Here is a 27,944-nt window from a genome sequence, read left to right on the forward strand (position 1 = left end):
TGACCTGAGAAATCCTCTGCTCCGTCACTGCGGGCTCCTGGGAGGTTTCCCTGGGCATCTCTGCAGCACCTGGCACTAGGGAACACGGTGCCAGGACAGTTTTGGTCACCCCTAGTTTACCTTCCCCAGCCTTCTGCTGGATTATAGCAAGCACCTGCAGAGTACCCATGTCCTTTTCCATATTTAGTCCTGCTAATCGTTGGGCTGTTCCCTGTGCCTCCCCACTACTCAGGATAGCACACAGCAGCCAGTCCATGTCCATCTGTATTGTGGAACTCCCTGAAGGACACACTCTCACTTCCTTGGACTCAGTCCCACAAACTGAAACAGTCTTACCATTTCCTGAAGCAGGTGTCAGCCTTCACTTGAGTATGTAGTCTTTCCTCTGCTTGGCTTTGGCCACCCAGTTCATCCATGCAGCTATAGGATGATACTGTGGCAGGCACTTCTGACTCCTTGGCACCCCCTGCAGGCATAACAGGTCCTTCCTCACTGTTGTTAGAGGCGGCTGCCAACATTTTTAAACACGAATCTGGGCTTGCAGATGAAGACTTTTGCCCAGTAGCACCCTCATCAGTGGTATTCCATAATCTGGGGCAGGTAAAGATACCATGCCCAAACTGACCACATTCCAGGCAGGGTATGGTTCCACAGATAACCTTCTTGGGATAAGGAACCACATCTCCCTTGTAGCCCCTTCTCCTGGTTGGCAGGCTTTCTCCTGTTGCTATGGGAGATGGCACTCTCCCAGCTGAACTTTGTGGGTTCCTCCAGATGCGCTGAACTCTCATCTCTGCGTTGCCACACTCCTCTGCAGACGACACTTCTCTCACAGGGTCCGCAGGCCTGAAGTCACATGTGTTGCTATGGGCAACCACATTCTTCTGAAACTTTTGGGCAGCCTGCTGCTCCTTCCTGGAACTCCAAGCAGGCTTCCCAAATGCATACCCAGACCTTTGTCTGGTTGTGTCACCTTGCACTGGAAGCTGGGATAAAGGACACTTTGAGACAGTGTGTCCCCATTCACTGCACCGCAAACAGCGCTCTTGCGGCAGTATCTTGGCCGAACGTCCAACACTGCATCCTCTTTCAAGCTTAGTACTCTGCACACAGAAAACGGGTTTCCTTTCACCAGCGTTGCCAGGGACAACAGTATGCACTTCCCACTGTGGCAAACTCTGTGCAGCCATGTATGGGGCTTGTTCTGGTGATAACAACCCCTCCAGCCACAGGGCTCGGTCTCTCATTTCAGCAAATCTTGCTTCTTTTCTTTGCTTTGACCGCCCCATCTTCACAGTCACTTCACAACACTTTTGCACAGTCCAGCAACCAAGAAATGAAGCACTGTCTCTTTAAGGCAGGTTCTCCTCACCTGCACACACAAATTGTGCTGTCCATTGCACATAAACACAGTTCATATAACTGATGAACTTACTTCTTTTGCAGGGATCTCCAATTCTGCCCGCATCCTCCACCATATGTGGGAACTCGCTTCAAAATGGTAGAGCTTTTCTTGTTAAAGCACACAGCAACTCGCTTCGTTAAGGGCCTTTTTGCCCAATTTTATTTACAAGAAAGTTCAAATAACAAATGCTTCCCACGCAAGGGTATCCACCATCAAGCAAAACAATTCAGCCTTCTGGCTCTTTCAGCTATACCGCTCTATATCTGTCTCCTACAGACTTCTTCCACAGGGTTGTTTTAGCACACAGCTATTCTAAAACAGCTCCTTGCTGCTTTTGGCTTCCACCTTCCTTGGTGGAGCCCTCCTGACTCCGTCTGCCGGGGTGGAGCCCAGAATCATGGCCTGGCCTCCACAAAAAGGCCTGCACACACCTGTGCAATCAGCACGCTGGCTGCTCCCAAAATATGGGCCCAGGATTGGAGATTTCATCCCTCCCAAATCTCTTAGAAATCTCCAGGCTACAGGTTCCACACCAGGCTTTACAAACCAAAGAGGAAACTGATAAACCAGTTTCCTCTGCATTATGAGATCTGCCTGGAGCCCCTCAACCTGTATGGTTGAGAATCCTGGGTCTCCATCATGCTTTCCACCGTGGCAGGATACTGCACTGCCACAGTACATAATCGTTAGTTGCAGAACTACTCTTCATTCAACTCTATGCACAACAACCCCTTGCGTCACGCTGCGGTGCAATATAGCACATTGTTGTGCATTGTGCTGCTTCATAATATCGACGTGCTGATTTTTATGTAATGTACCTGTAACATATGGTATAAACAGGACACTTCAAAAACAATTGTTTTTTCAGTGTTCTTGCTTCAGGTTATGTTGATGAACACATTAACTTAACTTAAGTCACTTGGTTTGAATGAGCCCTTACAGTAAAGCGACACTAGCGCAGGTTACTACCCTCATAGCATGTAGGAGGCCAGTAATGCAGGGAACTCTACTATCCAGCATGAACAAAAGTATGATGTACTGTAGAGAGCAGTGATTCAAATGTGGGTAAACGTCAGCAGAGGTTTTTTTTGTTTTGTTTTACAGAATGCTTTCCATCTCAAGTTCTACATAAGCAAACTGATACTGTATGTAACAAATATTGCTGAGGAAAAACATACATACAATATGTTAAACACAAGGCATACATAATTTGCTTTTACCCCAGGTAATGCCACCTTTTGCAGTATAGGATGATGTCTGGATATGGATTAATATTAACAAGCATAACCAGATGATCTCTAAGCAAAATACAGTATGCAGTTCTGCCAAGTTAACAAAAGCAAGTAAGATGGGGAGGAAATTGTAAACAAGGAGCCTAGATAGCACTGGGAATTAACTAGATTACTGTGAAATCTAGTAATATACCCCATTCACCTAGCAACTGTTGTGACATCCTTTCTCCAGGGACAAAAAAAGGTAAAGACGTCTAACAAAACTTAGCAATGCTAGGTGGCTCAAAGGTAATTAGCTTATGAGGCATTAGTCTCTATGGAAAAAGTTTCAAGGGACCTAATTATGTGTGCACAACTGCTCCTTGACATTTGGACCAAATGACAAAAATGATCAAACCTAACCATCTGTCGCCAAAACAGAGCCACAGGGCTTCAATGGCACCACCTTTGTTTGTACTATAGCACCTCTCCTACATCAGGAGAAAGGAAACAGGACTGTCTATTTGCCCTCAGTATAAAAGCCTAAGGTTGTTGTAAAGTCTACCAAAGCTTACATTTAGGCAAGAGAGGTCCAACCCACAAGGTATTTATAATAAACTTCAATAGGTTTACTGGTGTTCCAGTACTATACTATCCACACACTCTTTTCTTTTTCTAATCTTCTGATACTCACTTGAAGGTAGCTGGTAGTTGGGATGTAAAGATGTGCGGAGAAGCCAAAAGTGAACAACAGCCTATCAATAAAGGCTTCTAATGTAAACTTGGAGAGTAGTTAAAGAGGTATTATTTATTTATTTCAGGTACTTGTATAGCGCCATTAGTTTATGCGGTGCTTTACATATATTGTACATTCACATCAGTCCCTAACCCTCAAGGGGTGTATATTCTAAGGTCCCTAACTTACATTCATACATACTAGGTATTAGACAGGAACCAATTAACCTACCAGCATGTCTTTGGAGTGTGGGAGGAAACCGTAGTACCCGGAGGAAACCCACGTAGGCACAGGGAAAACATGCAAACTCCAGGCAGGTGGTGCCGTGGTCGGGATTCAAACCAACGAACCTAGTACTGCCAGGCGGGAGTGCTAACCATTTAGCCACTGTGCTGCCCACTATTAAACCCAAAACCAAAAATATAATATATTACAGCTTACCAATCATTAGATGTGGTAGCTGCATTCATTTTTGTTTTTTTTTAAAGTTTTTTTCCCCTCTGTTTTTACTTGGTGATCTGGCCAGTAACACACCTCGTGTATTAGAGTGTCCCTGTATTTTTACAAGAATACATACTTGAATATAATTCACTATTCAGCCTCCCATTTTCATAGGAAATACTAGGGTTACAAGTAACAGAGGACTTCCCCCAAATGTTTCCCTTGAGGGCAGTCGGAACATACCTGCATACCTGACATTTTCTCATTTCTGTGACCAGCCAAATGAACACAGAAAACATTAATTCTTAATTACACCTATATAGTGATTCTCCCTATAATTGGACAAATCAATAACTAAATAAAGTTGTCACCAATTTCTTACCTTGGGCTCGAAGAAACTCAGTTTCCACAGCTGCCATTTTGGATCGTCGTATTAGCTGCAGCAGTGCGCACCTGATAAATCAATAAATAAAAGAGTTGAGACAAATTTCATTATTGCAACTATTAATAATGCAGTCATTCCATGAGTTAAATGGCTAGTCATTGATGATTTGAAAAATGTTCCAAGATTGATTACTCATAAATAGCTTACAATGTGTTTTTTGTAACCAAATATAGCTAACAGGGGAAGAATACATTAATACCTTGCCTTCTAATTTAAGTAGTTTCTCTTCTCAACTTAGGTTGGCTGTGGCATGTTCTCGGTGATAAAGTGTAACTAAAGGCTAAACTCTTTTTTTTTTTTTCATTTTGGACACAGTAAAGAAGGGTTAAAACCCCTGTCAGTTTGCCATCTGTGTCTCACTGGGGAGATTTCTCTTCACGTCCTGTCTCATATCAAAACAGGAAGTGAGAGGAAATTCCTCAAAAGTGATGGAATCCTGGGGTGTCACCAGAAACCACATAGGAAGATATCCCCTCTTTTATTGTTTTGGTTTCAACCCAAAATGTGGGATTTTCATTTTCGATGATGAGGATAAACAGGACAAATAGAAAGGGTGAATTTCCCTAACAGGAGTATAGACAGTAATAAACACTGACAGGCATTTTAACCCCTCTACACTCTATCCCGGGTGTCGGCAACCCGCGGCTCCGGAGCCGCATGCGGCTCTTTTTCACCTTTCCTGCGGCTCCGGAGCACACTGCCCACCAGGTGACAGGCAATAGGGTCGGCAAGCTGCGGCTCTTTTAATGTAGATCTTCTGTGTGCCGGGCGCCCGCTGGCAAACATTGGCTGTCAGGATGTAGGCGGGGCAGCCCGGATGTAGGCGGGGCAGCGTGACGAACTCCTCTCCTCTCACAGTCCGCCCTGAAGACCAGAACGGCGCGGGAACCCAGCGAGAGGAACGCGCGGAGCAAAGGTAAGTGAATTCACACAATATGGGGAATGAATTACTATGGGGGATGAATTACTATAGGGGGGATGAATTACTACGGGGGATGAATTACTATAGGGGGGATGAATTACTATAGGGGGGATGAATTACTACGGGGGATGAATTACTATATGGGGGATGAATTACTATATGGGGGATGAATTACTATATGGGGGATGAATTACTATGGGAAATGAATTACTATATGGGGGGTGAATTACTATAGGGGGGATGAATTACTATAGGGGGGATGAATTACTATAGGGGGGATGAATTACTATGGGGGATGAATTACTATATGGGGGATGAATTACTATATGGGGGATGTATTTTCAGTTTTAAAAATGTTTCTCTCAAAATAAATTTCAATCGTGGTTTTGGCGAGATTTGGCTCAGTCGAAAAAAAAGGTTGCCCACCACTGACCTAAGGCTATGATTGTGATTATGACGATACACTGTGGCCCTGATTAACCCTTTGCTTACTGGGCCCTTAAACCCCCTTCATGACCAGAGCGTTTTTTGCAATATATGCAGTGTCGGATTTGTTTTAAATGTCGCAATGGTTTTGCGGCTCCCAGTCTTTTTTTCCCTTTCGGAAACGGGTCCAAGTGGCTCTTTATGTCTTAAAGGTTGCAGACCCCTGCTCTATCCAAAACTGAAAAAAAGAAAAAGTGGCAAACTGAGCTGGAAGTGGGAGTGGGTACCTGTCAAAAACAGGTACCCCCTCCCCCCCCCCCAAAGGTGCCAAATATGGCAGGGGAGGGGGGGAGGAGGCAAATAACTCCTAATAAATAAATAACTCCGCTTTAAAATAGTTTTGCCATCTCAATCCTCCTCTTGTCCAGTCCCCCGCCCGCACTCCTGGCTCCTCCCCTCACCAAGCGGTTTTTTGTTTTTTTAACTTTTTCACTAATCTTCAGCTTCAAATTATTATTGCAATGTTTATTTTGGAGAAGTCAGGGGTGTGGAAATTTTTGAAAAAACTACTTGTCCAGGGACTAAATTGGGGTCCCAATATACCTGTCCCTCATGACAATCTACTTATACTGATAAAAAATGTTTTTTTATCCAAAACTGTATTTAAATCCGAGGTGCTTTTAGGAATATCTGTGGCTTTTAAAATCAAAAGCGGCTTTATGGCGACTTAAACATTTAATATTTGTAACATTGCGCTGTTTATCTCCTCCCTGCCTCTCTCCAGCACCGCACCCGGGGACTAGCAGGGAGGCGACAGACCTTGCAGTGTAATGGCCACTGATTGGATGCTTGTCCTGAAAGGGAAGTGTCGGGCTTATCCTTTATCTTTTTTGCTGCCAGAGCTGTTTTTGCGCTTTTTACACAAGTTTAAAAAATAATTTTAGGCTTGAAGATTACACAAAATCCCCAAACATGATATATTTTCTGAAAGAAGACACCCTAGAGAATGAAATAATGGCAGTTCCAATATTTTATGTTGCATGATATTACCGACATTACTGCGCAATTTCAGTAAAAAATACACTTACGTTAATTTTAGGGCACAAAAAAGCAATAAATGACCCTACTTTTTTGGAAAATATAAAACAAGAGCTTTCACAAGTAAATAGATATCCAACATGTCAAACCTTAAATTTGCGCACGCTCATGAAATGGTGAAGAACTTCAGTACCCTATATTTTCTGTAAGCGACACTTTTAAAGCCCCTTATAGATCATCAGTTTAGTGTTACGGAGGAGGTCTGGTGCTAGAATTATTGCTCTCATTTTTTTTTTGAGGGGATGTTATGTGCTTGGCTCTAACTTTAATTTTTTACAATTAAAAACATTTTTTTTATCACATAGGGGACAAAAAGTCCCCTATGTGATGATTTTTGGTGACAGGTTCTCTTTATTAAGACATCCAAGGTCTAAAAGATCCTGGATGTCTGCCCTGTGCTCCACTGAATGTAATGCAGTTCAGATCACAATGTATTACATTCTTTCCCAGCCTCAATGGGCAGGAGTCTGTCAACAGGAACCAGGGAGTGATCATGACGTCACTTCCAGTCAGGACAAGAAGGGGAGGGGAGTGGACATGTCCACTCTCCTTCCTCACCTCCACCCGACGGAGCAAGCTGAACTGGTCCTGGGCCAAGCGGAGCCTGAGAGACATAGCAGGCGGGGGGGGGGGGGGGAGCGGAGGCTGTCACTGTAGGCTGTGTGAAAGCAATCGGGTAGCAGCACCGCTGTCAGGATGCTTTCACCTGACAGGTGAGCCCTGATGCTTGCCCGCAGCAGGGCTAAAGGTTAAAAAAAACTACCTTCCCTGGCACCTGGAACGACATGTCCCGGGCGTCAGGCAATATGAATTCAACATCTCTGTAATGTTTTTTCCATGTGACTTTTGCATGATTTTTCATATATTTGGATTAGCTACTAAAGCTAGGGTAAATGATCCCTACAGGGACCTTGCACAACTGCTTAAAGAGACCCTGTCACCCACTTAAATATTGCAGGTAAAAGCACAGAAAATTCAAGTATAATAAATGCATTTTGTTTTCCACAATTTGTTTATTGACTTGCAATGTACCTCTGAACTTGCTACCAAATTTGACCTAGGATGAGTCCATTTCCTAGCACAGCCCCTTTCCATCTTGCAGCTAATTTGCCCCTTCCCTCACCTCCCTAAAAAACCATTAATGTAGAAGCCCAGGGAGGAGCAAATGGGAATGGTATAAGTAACAGTAACAGCTCTGAGTCTGTTGACATCACATCCAAAATGATAACGACCAACAGAATTCACAGGGCTTTTTGATGTTCACATAAGGGAGGTTTATATATGTAAAGAACTATGCCAAAAATTTATTGAATGCGCTTGTAAAGCCAGCCATAGTTGGATTGAATCATGGCCAGTACAGCAGGGACCAGCCAAGATTCAATCCATCTATGGGCAGGATGATTGTACCAATCTTGATCCATCGATTGACTTGGGTACAACCAGCATGTGGGATTTTTTTACATGCGATTACTGCCAGTGGCTAAATCTGCTAGCAGTAATCATTGTGTTCTGACAGCCAGGAAGGCTCCCTGCCATCAAAACACAATAGCGCTGCAGGAAGGATTCCCTCATTAACACAGTGATTTTCTTTTCTTCCACCTGTGGTGGAAGGAAAGAAAATAAAATAATTTATGGCTGGCCAAACTTTACTGAAATTTTATTATTGATATGAGCTGTTTGGTGGTAGGGTCACTTTAACAATTGTTGACATGAGACATCAACTACACAGTGAGAATATTGTTTCAAGTCAGCTAACTCATAGACGTGTTTTATGAGAAGATGTAATCTAAAGTCATTGTGCAGTACTCCAACGCATGTATGTATCTAGTTAAAGCAAACAAAGGCAGCCTTTTCTGCTTTACATGCGTGTCTACAAAAACACTGTACATTTCCTTTAAAAGGTACATTTCAGTATTTTTAGACTGCCCAGATAGAAATTTCTGGTCAGAGTAATTGAATATATAGTGAAAACCTTCTAGTTCCCAAAATGTATGCTCTTCACAAGTATGCATTGCTGGAATTCTAAACAAACTAATTCCAAATATTTATGGAGAGCTGTTCATCAGATGTATGCATTTATGCTCTTTTTGCCAGAAAACTGATTGCCTGCAAATAGAAATTGACACAGTTCCCACCTCTGCCCCAACGACTAAGAAAAAAAAAATCCTGGTGTTACCTTTGCATAAACAAACCCACGAGTAAAGGATATTCTGCTATATGCAAAAAAGTGAGGTCATACACAAACTTACCTCCAAATGTGGAAGGTAGGCATGAGCAGTTTCAGAATTATTTTTTTAATATGCATTTCATAATATAATGTAAATACCACAATAAGTAAAAACACTATAGCATCTCAATGTGTGTGTGAAGATTGAGAGTGAACTGCCCTCTCCCCCCAATCTCAGGTCACACAAATCCATTATGCGTCTACCAATGGTCCCATGATTGGAGAATATAACCTCCCCCACATAGCACTGTTCTGGCTTCTGGAGAGCATGGACAAGTATGAAGCACTGCACTGAGAAACGGGGCGGGGGGCATAGCTACTCTCCTGTACCCTGAAAGGTGGCTTGGGGATCAGGCTCAGAGGGGCTCTATGAGTTATAAAGCTGTGTACTACAGCACTGACACCTTATAGAGCCTACATTTATGACATTAGGCTTTCCTCAGACTATATTACTACACTCTCCTAGGCCTGGTTCAAACCTACTGTATGTAAGCTGCAATCTGCTGTGGAAAATAAGTCCCTGACCCTTTCCAAAAACGCAGCGGCTGAAAACACACGTTAAATGGACTGTACTGAGTTTCTGCAAAACACAAAAAGAATTGGTGTGAACTAGGCTTTAAGCACCATTTGACAGTATTGTACTGCAGGAGGTAGTGAATTGCTCTCAAAATGACAAGGAAAAAGTCAATTGACAAAGGAAGACAGACAGACTATTATAACCCATAAAGTTCAGGTCTTTCCTTAGAGCAGGGGTCTCCAAATTTTCTAAGCAAAGGGCAGGTTCACTGACCTTCAGGCATTAGGAGGGCCAGGTTGTGGTCAGTGGGAGTAGAAAATGCCTGGCATTTGTGTCGGTAAGTAATGTTTACTCATTGATCCTAGAGGAAGAAGTAGTGCCCCATTGTTGGTATCACTGGGATCAATAGTGATCCATCATTGTTGTTGGTCGGAGGAACATTGATGGTGTCAATGGATGTTTCCATGCCTCATCGATGGTATCATTGGTAGGAACAGTGCCCTGCTGATGGTATCGAAGGGGAGACTGTGTCAGTTAGAGGAGTTGTGCCCCATCATTGCCACAAGAGAATCAGAAGACAAGTTTCCGAGAGTCAACAGCTTATGTGACAAGCAGTTCACAGGACAACAGCTGCAACAGCTTAAAGTGTTGGTAAAGTCAGTTTTTTATACTTGTACCTACAGGTAAGCCTATAAGGCTTACCTATAGGTACTGTAAATATCTCCTAACTGTGCACTGTTTAGGAGATATTTACCAGTGTAGAGCACCGGTGCATGCGCTTTGAAGCTACGGCATGCCCATGCCATTCCATTAGAGCTGTGTGCCGTAGAAAGTGACTTTCACGTGCATGGGCGAGAGAGGGACGTCATCGAGGCTTGGCCATTCAAGTCACCGGAGAGCACGAATCTGAAAGAAGGACCGAGTGAAGATGGAAGCCCTGTCAGTGGTGCTAGTGCGCTGCTGGAGGGCTTTGTTTTAAGGCAAGTTTCACATAATGTGCTAGTATGTGATGCATATTAGCACATTATGCCATTGTCTTGCAGGTTTTGTTTTAAAAAAGGTCGCAGTTTGATACCGCTTTAACACTGATGGAAGTAAGCAAGTCTCAGTTTCAACTGTGAAGAGAAGATTTCAAGCTGGTCGCGAGGCTGTAAGAAAGCCATTGCTATGTCAAAATAGGAAAAAGGTACTTGCTTGGGCCATGAAGCACCACTAGTGGGCTACTGAAGAATGGAAGGTCTTAGGGACCAATGAATCAAAATTTGAAATCTTCAGTTCATCACACAGGGTTTTTGTACACTGTCGAGCAGCTGAAAGAATGGATTTTGAGTATGTGACACCAACTGTCAAACAAGGAAAAAAAAGGGGGATGATCTGGGACTATTTTGATGGATCCAGAGTTGGTGACTTGCACAGAGTGACACCCTGAAACTAAATTACTACCACGGCATTTTGTGGCGCTATGATATACCCTCTGGAATTCGCCTTGTTGGTCAGGTGTTCATCCTACAACAAGATGACTCAAAATGTACCTCCAGGTGGTGTCAGAACTACCTCCGAAGAAAAGAACAACATGGTAGGCTTCAAATCATGGGATGGCCAGCACAGTCTCCAGACTTAAACCCCCATCGAGCTGGTTTGGGATGAACTGGTCCGAAGGGTGAAAACAAAGCATCCTGCAAGTGTAACGAATTTGGGAGAACTTCTGCAATAGTGTTGATGAACTCTCTGAACAATATTTGATTTCCAATGTAAAAAGAGTGTCAAGAGTGTGTTCAGCTGTTATATTCTATAAAAGGTGTCTACTTTGATGGGTCAAAAATTTAGATTACATTTTGCTAAAGAAAACAATTCCATGATTTTCTTATTTTTTTATCAATTGTTTATTTGTTCTATGTTTATTTTTCAGAGTACACAAAGACATTAAACTGCATAAATCTCAATAAAAACTGGAAAATTGGGGGTGTACTAAATCTTTAGACAGGCAGGGATAGGTCAGAAGTCAGTTCAGCAGAACCCTTGCCGTTTTGCCGCATTTTACCGCATTTGCGGTGTTTAGTTTTATTTGGCCCCCCCCCCGGCAATTTTTTTTTATTCAAAAAAAGTCCAAAAACACTGCATTTTGCCATGTTTTTCAGCGTTAGATCATTTGTACAGCTAAAAAACTCCTCTAGAAATCCATTAGCTCTGGGAGTTTTTTCCAGCCAAAAAACGTTGATTACAGTCTACAGTATGTGTACATGGACACATAGGATAACATGCTGGGGAGTTTACTGGCTGTAGAAAAAAACATCAAAAGCCAAAACCAGCAGCTGTAAAAATGCCCAGTGTGCATGAGGACTAAATTATGTATTATTGCACCCAGCAGGTTTACCTTTTCACATGCTATTCACGATATTTCATCTTATACTAAACATTTTAGTGCAGTGAACATTCAATAGTACTAACATTAAATTAGTAATTAGTGCATTTCAGCTGAGAGCTATAAACAGTTATTTAATCCTTAGGCTAGTGTAAGTTGTGCTTTTGCAGAGGTCAGTAGAAACTGATCAAATCCCAGATGCACAGTAACCCGGCAATATATAAACTGCATGATCTGACCAGCATTCACTCTATCAGGGGAATTAAAGCATATAAAAGCAAAGAAAAAATATACTGCAACTTGACAGTCTTTATATGTGGTGGCTGTGTTTTCAGGCTTTTTTAAATTTCATTTTTTACCTACTGATCCTGCCAGTAACCTGATTCCTGTCCCAGGGTGACAACACTCACTCACTCAATGTACTGTATCTATTGAGGAGCAGTGTTCACAACCTTGGACAGGACTACAGAGCATCTCCTTCTCTTTTCTTTACTGTTACATAGAAAGGTGTCTTGTAGTTTACAGACAAATGGCGATAAAGCCAGCGGATAACAGATGAAGCAGAGATCACAAGACGTTATCAGCTCACAAGATTTCTGGCAGGGTCAATGGGTATTTGCACTTATTGAACAGATATAACAAAAGACTTTCAATGTTATTTAACAGACCAAAGGGAAGCAAATAAGAGAAGTTCACTTGTAAGGTTTTATTACACTTTAAAAAATAATCATAATAATATGAAAGTACTGCATAAAAAATGAACACTGATATCAGTGTCACATAATATGAATAATATCTTATAGTATGATTATAGATTAGTCAACCCAATGCTATAGGAAACGATGCTGCGCGCATATGCTCTGCTACTTTCTACGTTTACTTACAGCATCTTAGAGCAATTGGCGTTAAAAGACATTCTGACACATTTCCCTCTAGACGTATATAGTCATAGGAAGGCTGTACCACTAATTAAATCAGAAACAACTTATGTTATCCCACAGATGTCTTTTCACCAAGACTTCTCAAGCCTCTGAAAACACTGATGACAGATGTAACAGAAGAATAAACCTTGTAACTATTACCAGTGATACCTCCTAGAAATCTTTGGTTACATTTTTTCCTTATTAATGGTTACATTTATTACAAACGAAAACCACAAAACTCCAAAAAATTGGGATTTGGAACCCAACTTCTGGTCTCTGCGACAGTAGGAAAAAAAAATGGAGCGACTGTCCTCAGGGTCAGGAAGACACAGGCAGAAATAGTAACCTGACAGAGGTTATAACCCTCTCCATTTTATGTAAAAAAAAAAAAAGTGTTTTGATGTAGCCTGTGTATTCACTTGAGAGATTTCCCATCCTCATCGCTTCTTGTCACAAAGTGAAGGGAAACTTTTCCCAACAGAATTCAAACTGTATTAAAAAAAATTGGCAAGGGTCCTAGACTTTCTCACTCTGTCCAAAACTAAAGAAAACATTTTGGATGGAATAGGGCTGTAACCACCTGCTGACAGCTCACAGTAAATATACAATCACGTACCTGTACGCCGCCTCTTTCTTACAGGAAGAGATACCACAGATATGTGATTCTGGATGAGTATTCAAACTCACAGATTCGCATGACAGGCTACATATTATGTGTTCCTAATGAGGTGGTTCACACAGATGCAATCCACATGTACTGTGTTTTGAGTGAGGGTCTAGTACGAGTTTACGGTGGTGTGTTCCAGACTTGCAAGTGATAGAGAAGAGTGGCAAGCAGAGACAAGTGTTCACACAGGATTGCAATTGACAGGAAACTTTGCATTGAAGTCAACGGGAGGCATTTTTGCATTGAAGTCAACGGGAGGTGTTTTTGCATTAAGATCAACGGGAGGTGATTTTGTTATGAAGTCCATGGGAAGCGATTTTGCATTGAAGTCAATGGGGTGTGATTTTGCACTGAAGTCAACGAGAGGCAGTGTTAACCCAGGCGTTAGTACGCAATTTCTAGTCGCCATGGCGACCTGGTGCCTGGGATTTGTGAAGCCCTGTACCATAGTTCCTAGAAGCCTTAACTTTCGCACAAGCCAAATAATATACACTTATTGGGATTTTTTATTTTTTACCAAAAAGACATGCAGCAAAATAGATTTTGGCTTCAATTTATGAAGTAATGTGACTTTTTACTGGATATGTTTTATAACAGAAATGAGAAAATATCTTTTTTTTTTTTTACTTTCACTCTTTTTTCATTTATATGATAAAAAATATACAATCCAGTTATGACCACATATCACCAAAAGAAAGCTCTATTTGTGTGAAAAAATTAAATTTTTATTTGCATGCAGTGTTGCATGACCATACAATTGCCAATTAAAATAGCGCAGAGCTGAATAGCAAAAAAAAGGATCTGGTCAGGAAGGGGTTAAAACCATCCGGAGGTCAGGTGGATAAAGGAAGCCTGCAATGAGATAAAGACCATCTTGCATCTATACTTTGAGTCCCTGACAACGAACAAGTGTGTAGAAAAGGCCTTTTAAATTCCTGCAACTAAACAACACCAGTTTTAAGCCAATTTTTTTAACCAGTACTGAAGACCCAGAGGGTTGACATAAAGGTCCGAAAATTGGCATTATCAGAAGGAGGTCAGCTGTAGTAGCTCCCTTATTTTATGACACTCTAAACTGGAACTTTAGTCAAATGAAGTCCTGCTAGATCACTTCAGGCTGGCCCCTTTTGCAGATATAGTTACAGTGGGGAAATAATTATTTGATCCCCTGCAGATTTTATAAGTTTGCCCACTTACAAAAAAATGAAGGTTCTATAAATGTTATCATAGGTGTATTTTAAATGATAGAGACAGAATATCAACCAAAAAGCCAGAAAAAAACACAATACAAATGTTATAAATTGAGTTGCAGTTCTGTGAGTAAAATAAGTATTTGATCTCCTACCAACCAACAATAATTGTGGCTCCCACAGACGGGCTACGTGCTCATGTGGTACACAGATTAGTCCTGTCAATTAAAGTGTATAAAAGACACCTGTCTACAGAATCCTATTCTTCCATTCAAACCTCACCACCATGGGCAAATGAGCTGTCAAAGGACATCAGGGACAAGACTGTAGACCTGCACAAGGCTACAAGACCATCAGCAAGAAGCTTGGTGAGAAGGAGACAACTGTTGGAGCAATTATTCACAAATGGAAGAAATACAAAATAACCATCATCAACCATAAAGCAGAATTAAACCCTCCTATCCTTTACACTACAGCCAAGGAAGCTGCTTCTCTTTGATCTACAACTTGCCATGGTGCTGCACATGTGATCAGTTATAACCCCAGCCATTTAATGGTTTGACAGTTTGGTTGAGGACACACGCAAATGTGACAGCAAATCCCAGCATTCCAGGAATGCAACTGTTAAATCAATGGCTTTCATTTCGTTTTATGATTTACTGCTGCCCAGGGGTTCTGGGCTTCAGCAAAATGGCAGCCTGTCAGGCTGCTTGTACACTCACACACTACTGTGTCAGCCACCCCAATGACCCAGCTTTGTGCCCCAGTGTCCCTGATCACTGCCCCACAATAACAATAATAAATAATGCAGGGAGGCCCCGTCACCTGTCCCAGTGTGCACAAAACACCCCCATACACCATACCAATGTACCATACCATACTCCCAACCAACACCCTTATTACTTCCATACACCATACCAGCACCCTGATCACCACCATACAGTATACCAGCGCCCTGATCACCGCCATACCCCATACCAGCATCCTGATCATCCCCCATATGTCATACCAGTGTCCTGTTAACTTGCATAGCCTATGTCAGCGTCCTGATCACCACCATACGCCATACCATCACCCTGATTCCCACCACACCCCATACCAGCATTCTGATCACTGATATACCCCATACCAGTGTTTTGATCACCGCCATACCCAATACCAGCATCCTGATCACAGCCACACCCCATAACAGCATCCTAGCTACTGCTATACCAGAGTCCTGATCACTGCCATACCTCATGTGAATGTCCTGATCACCACCATACCCCATACCAGTACCCTGATCACCGCCATATGCCATAACAGTGTCAGACATTTTAGGATCTCAACTGATCAATTTTCAAATTTATATCCCATAGTTTGTAGACTCTATAGCTTTCACACAAACTAAATAATATACACTGTTTTGGGTTATTTTACCCCAAAAATGTAGGAGAATACAGTTGGGCCTAAATTTATGAAGAATTATCTATTTGCAAAATTTTATAACAAAAACTAAGCAAAAATGATTTTTTTTTCAAAATTTTCTGTATTTTTTCATTTACATAACAAAAAGTAAAAAACCCAGTGCTGATCAAATACCAGCAAAAGAAAGCTCTATCTGTCTCCAAAAAAAAAAAAAAAAAAAAAAATTTCATATGGGTACAGCGTTGCATGACTGAGTAATTGTCAATCAATCAAAGTGTGATAGTGCTTAAAGATGAAAATTGGCCTGGACTGGAAGGGGTTGAAAGTGTCCACACTTGAGGTGGTTAAAAAATATGTAAGTCCAACATTTCATATTCCTGATATGTGCCTGCTGTACCATGTAATTGTATGAGAAAGTATCCAGTTCTCTTTGTATTGCTTCCATTGTGTGAAATCCCTGATGTTTCTGTCAGTCCCTCTGCTTTCTTATTAAAAACTGATCACACTAAACAGAAGAACACAGCATGGTCAGTTTTCTTGTTGTCCTGTGAGCTAATCCAATGATCAGCCTGTGCTGACCCCCCTTGCACAGCCACTCATTGGGAAAATCAGTGTGCTGCTGTTTCGCCTCCCCTAGCTCTTATGCAGCTGAGAACAGAGGGTATGTGAGCACTTAAAAAAAGGGAAAAAAAGATATTCATAATTTTTTTTATATCTATACACAAATGTTTTGCCTTCATTTCTATTTTAAACTAAATGGATTGTTTTACAAGGTGAGGGTTCACATATGCTTTAGTCTATAAATTGACATCAGCTGTTGTCTAAAAAATGAGTATTACCATGTATCTACGTAATCTGCTTTTGTCAAGTCAGGATTCTATGACTAATGCAGGCCATAGATGGGTAGGTAATCGTCCGATTTTTCGACCGAAAGAAAAATCGGCCGATTTTCGTACCGTTAGTGGATTAGTTCGTAGGCCGTTTTTAGTTTATTTTGCACTTTCAGATTATCGGTTATGTTGGGAAATTTGTGGCCGATTTGGACGATCGGCCGATTTTCCCAGCAATGATGGCGAATTCGGACAATTGTTTTAACAATAAAAAATCTGCGCATGAGCAGTGACCTGAAAGGGACAGAAGTTATGGAGTGAACTTTATGATTTAGTCGGACGATTTTTTTATTCGTTGGTGATAACGTCGGCCGAACGAACGACCGATTTTTCATTTATCGTTCGAAAAATCGGCCGATGTTCGACCCGTCTATGGCCTGCATAAGCCCCGGTCACATCAAAGCAGATTTTGAAATCGTGATACTTACAGTGAAGTCGCACGATTTAAAAATCGGGTGACCTGCCAATTTTAGTTGTGATTTGCAAGACATCTGACACAGATGTCTATGCAAATCGCAACAAAAGTAGGGCATGCACTACTTTAGAAATCAGCGCGGCTCCGACCAAGTCGGAACCGCACCGATATGACCACTCTAATAGTGGACAATAGGGTGTGACTTGGCATATGATTTGCAAGTCGCATGGCATACAAATCGCACCCGATGTGACCGGGGTGTAAGCACATCAGGAACAATGATTTTGCCACTGACTACTTGCTGTAAGATGCCATGTTTTCAAAAAAGTTCCAGTATGTGGATCATTTCCTATATTTATGATAAGCACGATAAAGGGTTTTCCTCTGCTCCAACCTGCAGCTGCTCATCAATGGCAGAGTTCTCAGCAGCTTCCTTCAAACACCAGAGCTATATTGGCTAGGAACATAATACACTGTACAATGCCTCAGTGACTCCTAAATGTGGATAACACTATTACAGTATTACTACTTCAGCTACCCATACCCATAATTAAAGCCCCAGAAGGTTCATAAAGCATTAATACCCCAGGCTTTCATAAATTCTAAGATCAATGCCACAGAAGTTCCAAAGGTGTTCATGAAATAAAACACCAATATTACTGTCACGGTAGGTCATAAAATACCTGTACCAATGCAGTAATAGAATAATATATAAATATAAATGTCAAAGTGGTTAAAGGGCACTACATTTAATATGACAGGAAGCCATTATAGAGGATTCTACTGAAATCAGCAATAATAATAATAATAATAATAATAATAAAAAGGTATACCAACACTACCCCCACATCCCTGCTAGACAGAGGACCAAAGTATTAATGTGCTGTTTATTGTGCTTGGAATGTAAAAGCCTGAACTTCTGACATTTCACAACAAACGTAAAGCAATGTAGAAAAATAATCTTGACAAAATGATTGCAAGGCCCAATTTAGGGTTGCACATTGTGACGCCACTGAATGACAAGGACCAATTCTTTGGTATATGCACCTGATAAGCAGACAAGACTGAAAATCTGAAAAGAGCAGATTTCTTTGATAATAAAAATAAATTTGCAGGCTTCATAGTAGTGCTGCGGTATCCAACATTAAATTGCACAACTTGGACACCTTGTCTATCTGAGAGGTTGATGACTGCCAGTAAGTATATCTGCAGTCAAAAACCCCATCTGCTGACACAACACCCTAGTTACAAACCTCCTATTGGGGAGCTCCTCTCTGTAACCTGTATGCTTGAACCTGACCACGTTCCTCCTCTTAAAGGCCTGACCAGTATAACTGGCACTGGTGGAAAAAAAAAGGGGCCCCACAGCTCCAAGCATTCCGAGGAAGGACATGACCAGATGGACCACCATTCCCTTGTGACACAGGTGGTGGCTCAACTAATGGGAGGGGAGTCATGAGGGTTATTCTGAACTGACTCCTCCATTGCCACATTCTCAGAGCTCTCAGACTGGTCATTGCCCCATTCAGACATACCAGCATCAGTATTAATGACATCAGAACTCTCCACCTCAACATTAGTGACATCAGCATTGCCCATCACATCAGGCACCAGCCTCATCCACATTATTACCAGTTACGCCAGAGTTACTCCCATCATGAACACCAGTCCCCCCCCAGCAAGGCTACGGCCATGAGAATTTGGGGTAGCAATACCGTTCACATAATCTATATACTGGGAGTCCACCATGCCACTCCTCTGAGTCTTCTGTACTGTGAATATCTGCTGGGTTGAACTGATGCTCCTGCTATCCTGCCGAGCTGGATGTCTAGCAGATAAATCAGCTCCAACCTGGTAATGTTTCTCACTGCCCCACAGAGTCTTTCAGGAGAAACATTTGGTGGCAGCATGCATTGGACCAGTTCTCCTGAGTCTGACTCTGAAGAAGACTCAGTCCTTCCACTTAATTGCACCTCAAATCTATCATGATTTAAGTACACCTCCCCCACTGGTCCCAGTTCTCCCAGAACAGCATCAATGTCCTTTGATACACCAGCCAGTTCAATGCCCAGGGAGTTTAGTTTGCTGTCATACAAGATTTCCTTCTTGGGGTTGGCAGCCTTGAGTCTATAGACAGAGTCAATCTGTTTCTGGATTTTCGCCTTGGTCTTCCTCAGGGTCTCCATTCTCTTTACCAGGGAAGGAATCCTATCAGCCAGCTGATGTCGGCTTTAACCCTTTCTGTCCATGTCCACTTTTGAAATCCTGATCCTCCAACAGCAGTACTGGGCTGAGGGTCTCTGCTGGGTGTAGTAGGTTTCCCCGGGGAAGATTATGGAGGGTTATTGCCACTATCAACAAAAAAACGTGAATAAAGAATTCACAAGAAAAGCGGTTACATAAAGGACAATGCGATACTCAAATAACACAGGTCTGCGACTAAAAAGCTGTTTGATTATTTTCATCTATTTTCCATGTATTTTGGTGTGCTGAAAACAAATAAAATATTGAAAAAACTCCTAGATATCATGATTTGCCACAAAATGCAAAATTGTCTTCAAATTTATCAAATGTTTTTAATTTTTGGTATTTTTTTATATTATGGGTTTTTAACCAAATTTAAAGTCCAAATTACTATTAATTAATTCACATAAGTGCATTTAAGATATAAAATGCCAAAAAAAACTTAAAGGGGTTGTCCGAGTTAAGTAAAAAATATTATAGCACTGTAAATCTGATGGTCAGCAATATATACATAAGCTAAGCAAGTTTTAGGGGAAAAAAAATTCTATTTCCTCATTTTCCTAGTTCTCTTCTGGCCCTTTGCTGTTATTTGCAGGTAAACAATCTCTGCCCCTCCCCCCCTGCAAAGGGGGCGAATACAAGTGCTGCTCTGAGTGACATGTCTGACTACTGGGATACTCAGCAGCATGTTGTATGTGTAAGCCTCAGCCCTGAGTCTGTGCTTCTAATGGTAGAAGGGGTTAATCTTTCCTAAAGAATCCAGTGGGAGGGAGACACAAGGCAGATAGCAGCAGCTCCGGTCAGTGCAGGGGGGCGTGGCCAGCACTGTGACGTCTCGTGTACAGACACAGAGCTGCTCTCTCCTGCAGTCCACATTTGTGCACAAATCATCATCAGGTTCTTTGTTCTAGGCTGTTCACACTTTTTCATCGCATTTGTGTTAGCTCGTCATTCTTCAACCGTTATGTTATGGCTCTGCGAAAGTGTATTAATTCGCCAGACAGATTCTGTGTCATCTGTGGTGAATATACAGTTTTGAAGCAACAGCAGAATATTACAGACTTTGTGAAAAAAGTATACTTGGCATACTTTGGACTAAAAATTGGAGATCAAGATAAAGTTTGGGCACCTCATAAAGTGTGCAAATGGTGTGTTGAGGACCTCCGAAACTGGTTCAAGGGTAAGAAAAAATCTTTCCGTTATGGGATTCCTATGGTATGGCGAGAGCAAAAGAACCATAGTGACGACTGTTACTTTTGTTCATGCGATGTGAAAGGGTTTAATTCCAAATGGAAGCATTCCATTTCAAACCCCAATCCTCACTCAGCAATTCGTCCCATCCCCCATGGCACAGATATACCAGTACCCAAGCCCCCTGCTACCTTGGAAGAGATACCTAGCTCCGATGAAGGTGAAGTCATACCTGAACCAGATGACGAATCAAGTTCTGACTTTGAAGATGATACAATACCAAAATTGTTTTCTCAGGAGGAGATGAATGATTTGGTAAGAGACTTGAATCTTTCCAAAGATGCCGCTGAGTTACTTGGATCAAGGATGAAGAACCGGAATTTATTGTTGCCAGGAGTGTCATCTTCATGGTTCAAACATCGTGAAAAGGAGTTCGTTCCTTACTTCGCCCAGGAAGATAAGTTGGTTTATTGCATCGATGTCGAAGGTCTGATGGCTCAATTTAAAATCCAATATGATTCAGAGCAATGGCGTCTTTTTATAGATTCTTCAAAAAGAAGTCTCAAAGCAGTTTTACTCCACAACGGTGGTTTTTACGCTTCCATACTTGTAGGTCATTCCGTACACTTGAAGGAAACCTACGAGAACTTGGAATTAGTTCTTCGTAAACTTAAATATGAAGACCATGGTTGGCAAGTGTGTGGGGACGTGAAGGTCTTGTGCATGCTGCTCGAGCAACAAGCTGGGTATACCAAATACGACGTCATACGACGTCATACGTCAGATACGTCACTTCCGGTCATGCGCATTAGGTGGAACGCACGCTGACCCATAAGGAGGAAGCCATCTTTATATGCCATGAGGCAAGTGTGAGCAGCACAAGCGCCAAGAAGGGGCTGGAACCCGCGGTATATCGGCGGATGTCAGCGGTGGTTCCTAGGCCTCTGTGGCCGTGTATGGCAGTACCCATGAAGGACATCTTTTTCATTCCTAATACCCACAGCACAGGTGGTGAGTGGACTGTTACAGGACATTAGATATACAGTCATGGCCGAAATTGTTGGCACCCTTGATATTTTTCCTGAAAATCAAGTATTTCACACAAAAAAGGTATTGCATTAACACATGTTTTGCTATACACATGTTTATTCCCTTTGTATGTATTGGAACAAATATAAAACAGAGGCAGAAAAGCAAATATGACATAATGTCACACAAAACCCCAAAAATGGGCTGGACAAAAGTATTGGCACCCTTAACTTAATATTTGGTTGCACACCCTTTGGAAAACATAACTGAAATCAGTCGCTTCCTATAACCATCAATAAGCTTCTGACACCTCTCACCCGGAATTTTGGACCACTCTTCCTTTGCAAACAGCTCCAGGTCTCTCTTATTGGAAGGACACCTTTTCCCAACAGCAATTTTAAGATCTCTCCACAGGTGTTCAATGGGATTTAGATCTGGGCTCATTGCTGGCCACTTCAGAACTCTCCAGCGCTTCTTTGCCATCCATTTCTGAGTGCTTTTTGACGTATGTTTGGGGTCATTGTCCTGCTGGAAGACCCAGGATCTTGGACGCAAACCCAGCTTTCTGACACTGGGCCCTACAGTGCGACCCAAAATCCTTTGGTAATCCTCAGATTTCATGATGCCTTGCACACAGTCAAGGCACCCAGTGCCAGAGGCAGCAAAACAACCCCAAAACATCATTGAACCTCCACCATATTTTACCGTAGGTACTGTGTTTTGTTCTTTGTAGGCCTCATTCCGTTTTCGGTAAACAGTAGAATGATGTGCTTTACCGAAAAGCTCTATCTTGGTCTCATCTGTCCACAAGACGTTTTCCCAGAAGGCTTTTGGCTTACTCAAGTACATTTTGGCAAACTGTAGTCTTGCTTTTTTATGTCTCTGTGTCAGCAGTGGGGTCCTCCTGGGTCTCCTGCCATAGCGTTTCATTTCATTTAAATGTCGACGGATAGTTCGCGCTGACACTGATGCTCCCTGAGCCTGCAGGACAGCTTGAATGTCTTTGGAACATGTTTGGGGCTGCTTATCCACCATCCGGACTATTCTGCGTTGCAATCTTTCATCAATTTTCCTCATCCGTCCACGACCAGGGAGATTAGCTACAGTGCCATGGGTTGCAAACTTCTTGATAATGTTGCGCACTGTGGACAAAGGCAAATCTAGTTCTCTGGAGATGGACTTGTAACCTTGAGATTGTTGATATTTTGCCACAATTTTGGTTCTCAGGTCCTCAGACAGTTCTCGTCTCCGCTTTCTGTTGTCCATGCTTAGTGTGGCACAGACAGACACACAATGCAAAGGTTAAGTGAACGTCTCTCCTTTTTATCTGCTTTCAGGTGTGATTTCTATATTGCCCACACCTGTTACTTGCCCCAGGTGAGTTTACAGGAGCATCACATGCTTGTAACATTCTTATTTATCCGCAGTTGTGAAAGGGTGCCAATACTTTTGTCCAGCCCATTTTTGGAGGTTTGTGTGACATTATGTCGAATTTGCTTTCTTTCCTCCCTTTTTTTGTTTTGTCCCAATACACACAAAGGGAATAAACATGTGTATAGCAAAACATGTGTTAATGCAATACCTTTTTTGTGTGAAATACTTGATTTTCAGGAAAAATATCAAGGGTGCCAACAATTTCGGCCATGACTGTATGGTCCTCTGTGATCTATATGACCTATATATCTTATTGAGTGTATACTCTGTCAGTGACTTCCCACATATCATTTATCTCACTACAGGATGGGGACATCATGGTGCTTTGTATAGGATACAGGATATACCATATATATCTCAACGGGCAGAAGATCTTTTGGGATATGTCCTGTTTTCCCTACGAAAGGTGGTATGTAGTCCACATATAGTGGTGAAGATACCATTTCTAGCAGAGTGCTGCTTTTTGCATCTTTTCTTCCACCCTGGGAATAAATGGGGCTTTATTTCATTCAAGAGCTCTAGGATACAGCTGTTTATATTACAGATGAATGGGCCCCAACCACTTGTGCCGGCACAGGAATGAATTGCATCATATATTTGACATTTATGTCTCCCCCCATACAGGCCTGAGGCTTGTTGTTCTCTTCTTGACGCCTATTGTGCTTGCTGCTTTGTATATATGTGATAATTTTCCATAGTACAATTTTTGGATTCCCTGATTGGGATTCACCATAATGGTATTGTTCTACATATAATAATTAACATTATGGTATGCCTATGGTATAATTTTTGGATACACCTCTTTTGGGAAGTGTTCACCTATGTGTTTGTGCTACAGGGACATTAGACTCTTGCAGTCATTTTTTCTGTTGCACATGCATTTAGACCGGTCTTGATGTCATTTTATATGGTTTTAGGTCTGTGTGTATTGTCTCATACTGAGGTGATGGTAAACCAGGGCGAACGCCCATATGTCATATTTATATATGTGTAATAAAGCATAATTTTTGGAAATTTTTTCTGAGTGTCACGTTCTGTTCATAATGTAGCCGCTTTCTCAGTGAATTTCTTTTCACAAATCCCCCTCTTTTTGAATGCCTCTTTTGGCTACTGAATGGAGACCAAATATTGGGTGACATGATAAATCATTTTACAACCTCCTAATAACTATCTTTTATATATGGGTATACCAAATACCCTTGTTTTCTGTGTCTATGGGACAGTTGAGACCGACAAAATAACTGGACCAAGAAGAGTTGGCAGCTGAGGGTGCTAACAGTCGGTGAAAAAAATGTCCTCCGAGAAACTTTGGTACCTTCCCATAAAGTTCTTCTACCACCTCTCCACATAAAATTGGGATTGATGAAGCAATTCGTAAAATCACTTCCAAGATGGAGAATGCTTCAAATACTTGGTCACCAAGTTTCCAGGCCTGTCGGAGGCAAAATTGAAGGAAGGTGTGTTCGTCGGACCAGACATTAGAAGGCTTATAGTTGATCAAGAGTTTGTCAATACCATGACGGATCCTCAAAAACAACGGTGGATTGCATTTAAAGAATTCGTACAGAAATTTTTAGGCAATAACAAAGTTCCTCACTACAAAAAGATTGTCAGACTAATGCTGAAAGCATTTCAAGCTTTAGGTTGCCTGATGAGTTTGAAAGTGCATTTCCTCCAGTCCCACCTTGACTACTTTCCTGAAAATTTGGAAGCTGTGAGTGAGGAACAAGGTGAACGATTCCACCAAGACATTAAAGAAATGGAAAGGAGATACCAGGGAAAATGGAGCATTACAATGATGGCAGACTACTGTTGGATGCTTCAGAGAGACATTCCAGATGCTACTCACAAGCGTAAATGCACCAAGAGGAGCCTCACAGGGAAGAAGAATCGAGTTTAGTGTGTGTAGGTGAGCTCATTTCAGTTCAAAAAAGGATTTTCATGAAAAAAAGTGTAATAAAACTTTAATTTTATAAGTCTATTTCCATTTATTGCCTTATTTAACATAGTTACCTAAATTGTCAGGAAACGTGATGTCCTATGACAAAATGGAGGTCATTTTCGGATTCAGCGCACCAAAAAACATAAAGAATACGTGGAATAACCAAGACAGGTCTTGAAAAAAAATTTTTTGCAGACCTGTGTAATCATCAAAATATGCTTTTATTAGCAAAATTGCACATGAAAGATAGTAAAGACTGCAAAAAGCCATCACCTCAATTTAAGACAATACACACAGCAACCTTAAAACAAAAAAATAAAAAGGAGAAGCATCTTGGCTAGGCCATAAGTAATGCTATGCTGCAGGGGCAACGACTCACAGGTCTTTTGTACAGACAGCAAAAACACATCAGGATGCACCCTGATGTGTTTTTGCTGTCTGTACAAAAGACCTGTGAGTCGTTGCCCCTGCAGCATAGCATTACTTATGGCCTATCCATGATGCTTCTCCTTTTTATTTTTTTTGTTTTAAGGTTGCTGTGTGTATTGTCTTAAATTGAGGTGATGGCTTTTTGCAGTCTTTACTGTCTTTCATGTGCAATTTTGCTAATAAAAGCATATTTTGATGATTATTTGAGTATCTCATTGTCCTTTATGTAACCGCATTTCTTGTGAATTCTTTATTCACGGTTTTTTGTTGCAGGCTTTTTTGGTTATTGGGCAAATTATGTACTTCAAGCGATATCAATTACTTTTTAAGCCTCTATTCTTATGGTTACTTATTGCCACTATCACCTTTATTCTGCTGCAGTTTACAGAGTGATGAACTTTCCTGGCTTCGATGTGCACTGTATTACATTTAGTGGAGCACACAGTAGACAAGCAGGGTCTTTTAGACCCTGGATGTCTCAATATAGCAAATCTGTCACCATAATGAATCACATAGTGGTAAACATGATAACAAGTAAAAAGTAAAAAAAAAAAAAAAAGAAAAATTCCACCAAAGCACATAAACCTTCCCTCCCCAAAAATGTTTTGAGGCAGCCCCACATATATGCACGTACGAATGTAAACGCACAAGTCGGGGTGCCTACGCATGCAAACGTCAATTGCAATACACGTATTAAATATCGCCGCATGAGGAGAGGAGAACGAGATGTCCTCTGTACCATTAAACTGATGGCCTATATGAGGCTTTAAAGTGTGCCTATAAAAAAAAAAAAACAGGGTACTAAAGTTTGTCGCCATTTCATGAGCGCACGCAAATTAAGAATTGACATGTTTAGTATCTATTAACTCAGGACAAACTCATCTCTTTATAATTTACCAAAAAAATGGGCAATTTATTGGCTTTTTATGCCCTAAAATTAATTTAAGTGTGTTATTTACTGAAATGTTGTGTTTACTAGACTTTTCAGTTAATATCGTTTGACATAATAAATTGGAACTACCACTATTTTATTCTCTGGGGTGTCTGCTTTCAAAAAATATAAAATATTTTGAGGGGATTATGTAACCTTCAGGCCAAAATTATTTTTTTTATGTGTGCACAAAACGCAAAAAGCCCTCTGGCAGCAAAAGGGATAAAGGATAAGTTTACCTTTGGGAACATGTTACATGGTCCACCCATTTTTAGGGTGGAACATGTAACATGTTCCTGCTCCTGCAGTGGCTCGGCAATCCGCTGCCTCTGTGACAGTACAGGGAGAAGCTCCCCATACGAGCTGTAACATTTTTAAAAGAGAGCAGCTGTGTGGGGCTCCACCCAAATGGCCGCATTGTCCATTCACAGAGTTCTGAATTAATGAATTAACTATGACTACCAACATCCTCTGTGGATGTTGGCTTGTAGTTCTTAACTTACTACCACGGCGCTGTTGAGCGCTCTGGTAGTTAATTGATTCTTCCTGTCAGTGTGAAACGGCCTGCCTGTAAGATGTACAGGCAGACAGATTACACTGACAGTCTGCAGGAGTCCTGCATGGCACCAGCGATCTTCTGATCGCTGATGCAATGCTTTACAGGCTCCTAAAAAAAATGCGCACTTGCAAAAAAATGTCCATTTATTATTTTTTTTTAAAGGAGAACTTATCCTTTAACAGAGTGGACACCAGAGGTTGATTTGGCACCCAAGTGTTTATGTGAAAGCACCCAAGTGTTTCTGTGTGAGAGGGTAACCTGAGGGAATTACTTTTTTTTTTTCTTTCACTGGTGCCGGAACCTTATTTACTCGCTCAGCAGATATGCTGAGATCCAAGCAGTAAGAGAGCCCGACACTCCCCTATCCTGATGAGCACCCCAATCGGTGCTTGTCAGGGTCTATCCCCTCTCTGCTAATCCCTGGCTGTGGTGCTGGAGACAGGTAGAGAGGTGAGTAGGAGATAAATAGTACATAGTTCCTCTGTCTATGTTGTATATTTTTGGGAGAACGCCATAAAGCCTGTCAGAGTAGCTCAGGTTTCCCAACCTTTGGATCCTAACTCTGTCTGCTACTTCCTTCCAGACTTCACGGCTTCCCGAACAATCCACCAAGAAATGTGCCATAGACTCCTCCTGATTACATCCCAAAGGACAGTTCCTATCAGACCTTTCATGTTCCCTCTCACATACATCTTTTCCATGGAGAGACCGCCAGGCAATATCATGAAACTTTAAGGGTAATCTGGGGCTATTTAGCAACTTTAAGCTTTCCTCTAAAGCAGCTGAGGTGCAGTTCCTGAGTACAAGTGGAGATCAGAAGAAAGTCCTACAGATCCTATGATATAAAAATTTCCTTGGGCTACTTTCAAGGTAGGACTTTTCAATTTTCCACCTCCTGAGACT

General features: G+C 41.6%; 1 protein-coding gene across 1 annotated transcript in view; it reads right to left on the reverse strand.

Annotated features, from left to right (window-relative positions):
* Positions 1 to 27,944, reverse strand: part of SCLT1 (sodium channel and clathrin linker 1) — a 295,900-nt gene that overhangs the window by 260,283 nt on the left and 7,673 nt on the right. Inside the window, exon 2 of the mRNA XM_089672201.1 lies at positions 4,176 to 4,246. Coding sequence (XP_089528327.1) covers positions 4,176 to 4,212 — 37 coding nt within the window. The 5' untranslated portion in view covers positions 4,213 to 4,246. The remainder of the gene's footprint in view (positions 1 to 4,175; positions 4,247 to 27,944) is intronic.

Source organism: Staurois parvus, unplaced genomic scaffold (assembly GCF_062004578.1).
Source record: "Staurois parvus isolate SC_StPar_1 unplaced genomic scaffold, SC_StPar_1.0 ptg000122l, whole genome shotgun sequence".
In the NCBI taxonomy this organism is placed as follows: domain Eukaryota; kingdom Metazoa; phylum Chordata; class Amphibia; order Anura; family Ranidae; genus Staurois; species Staurois parvus.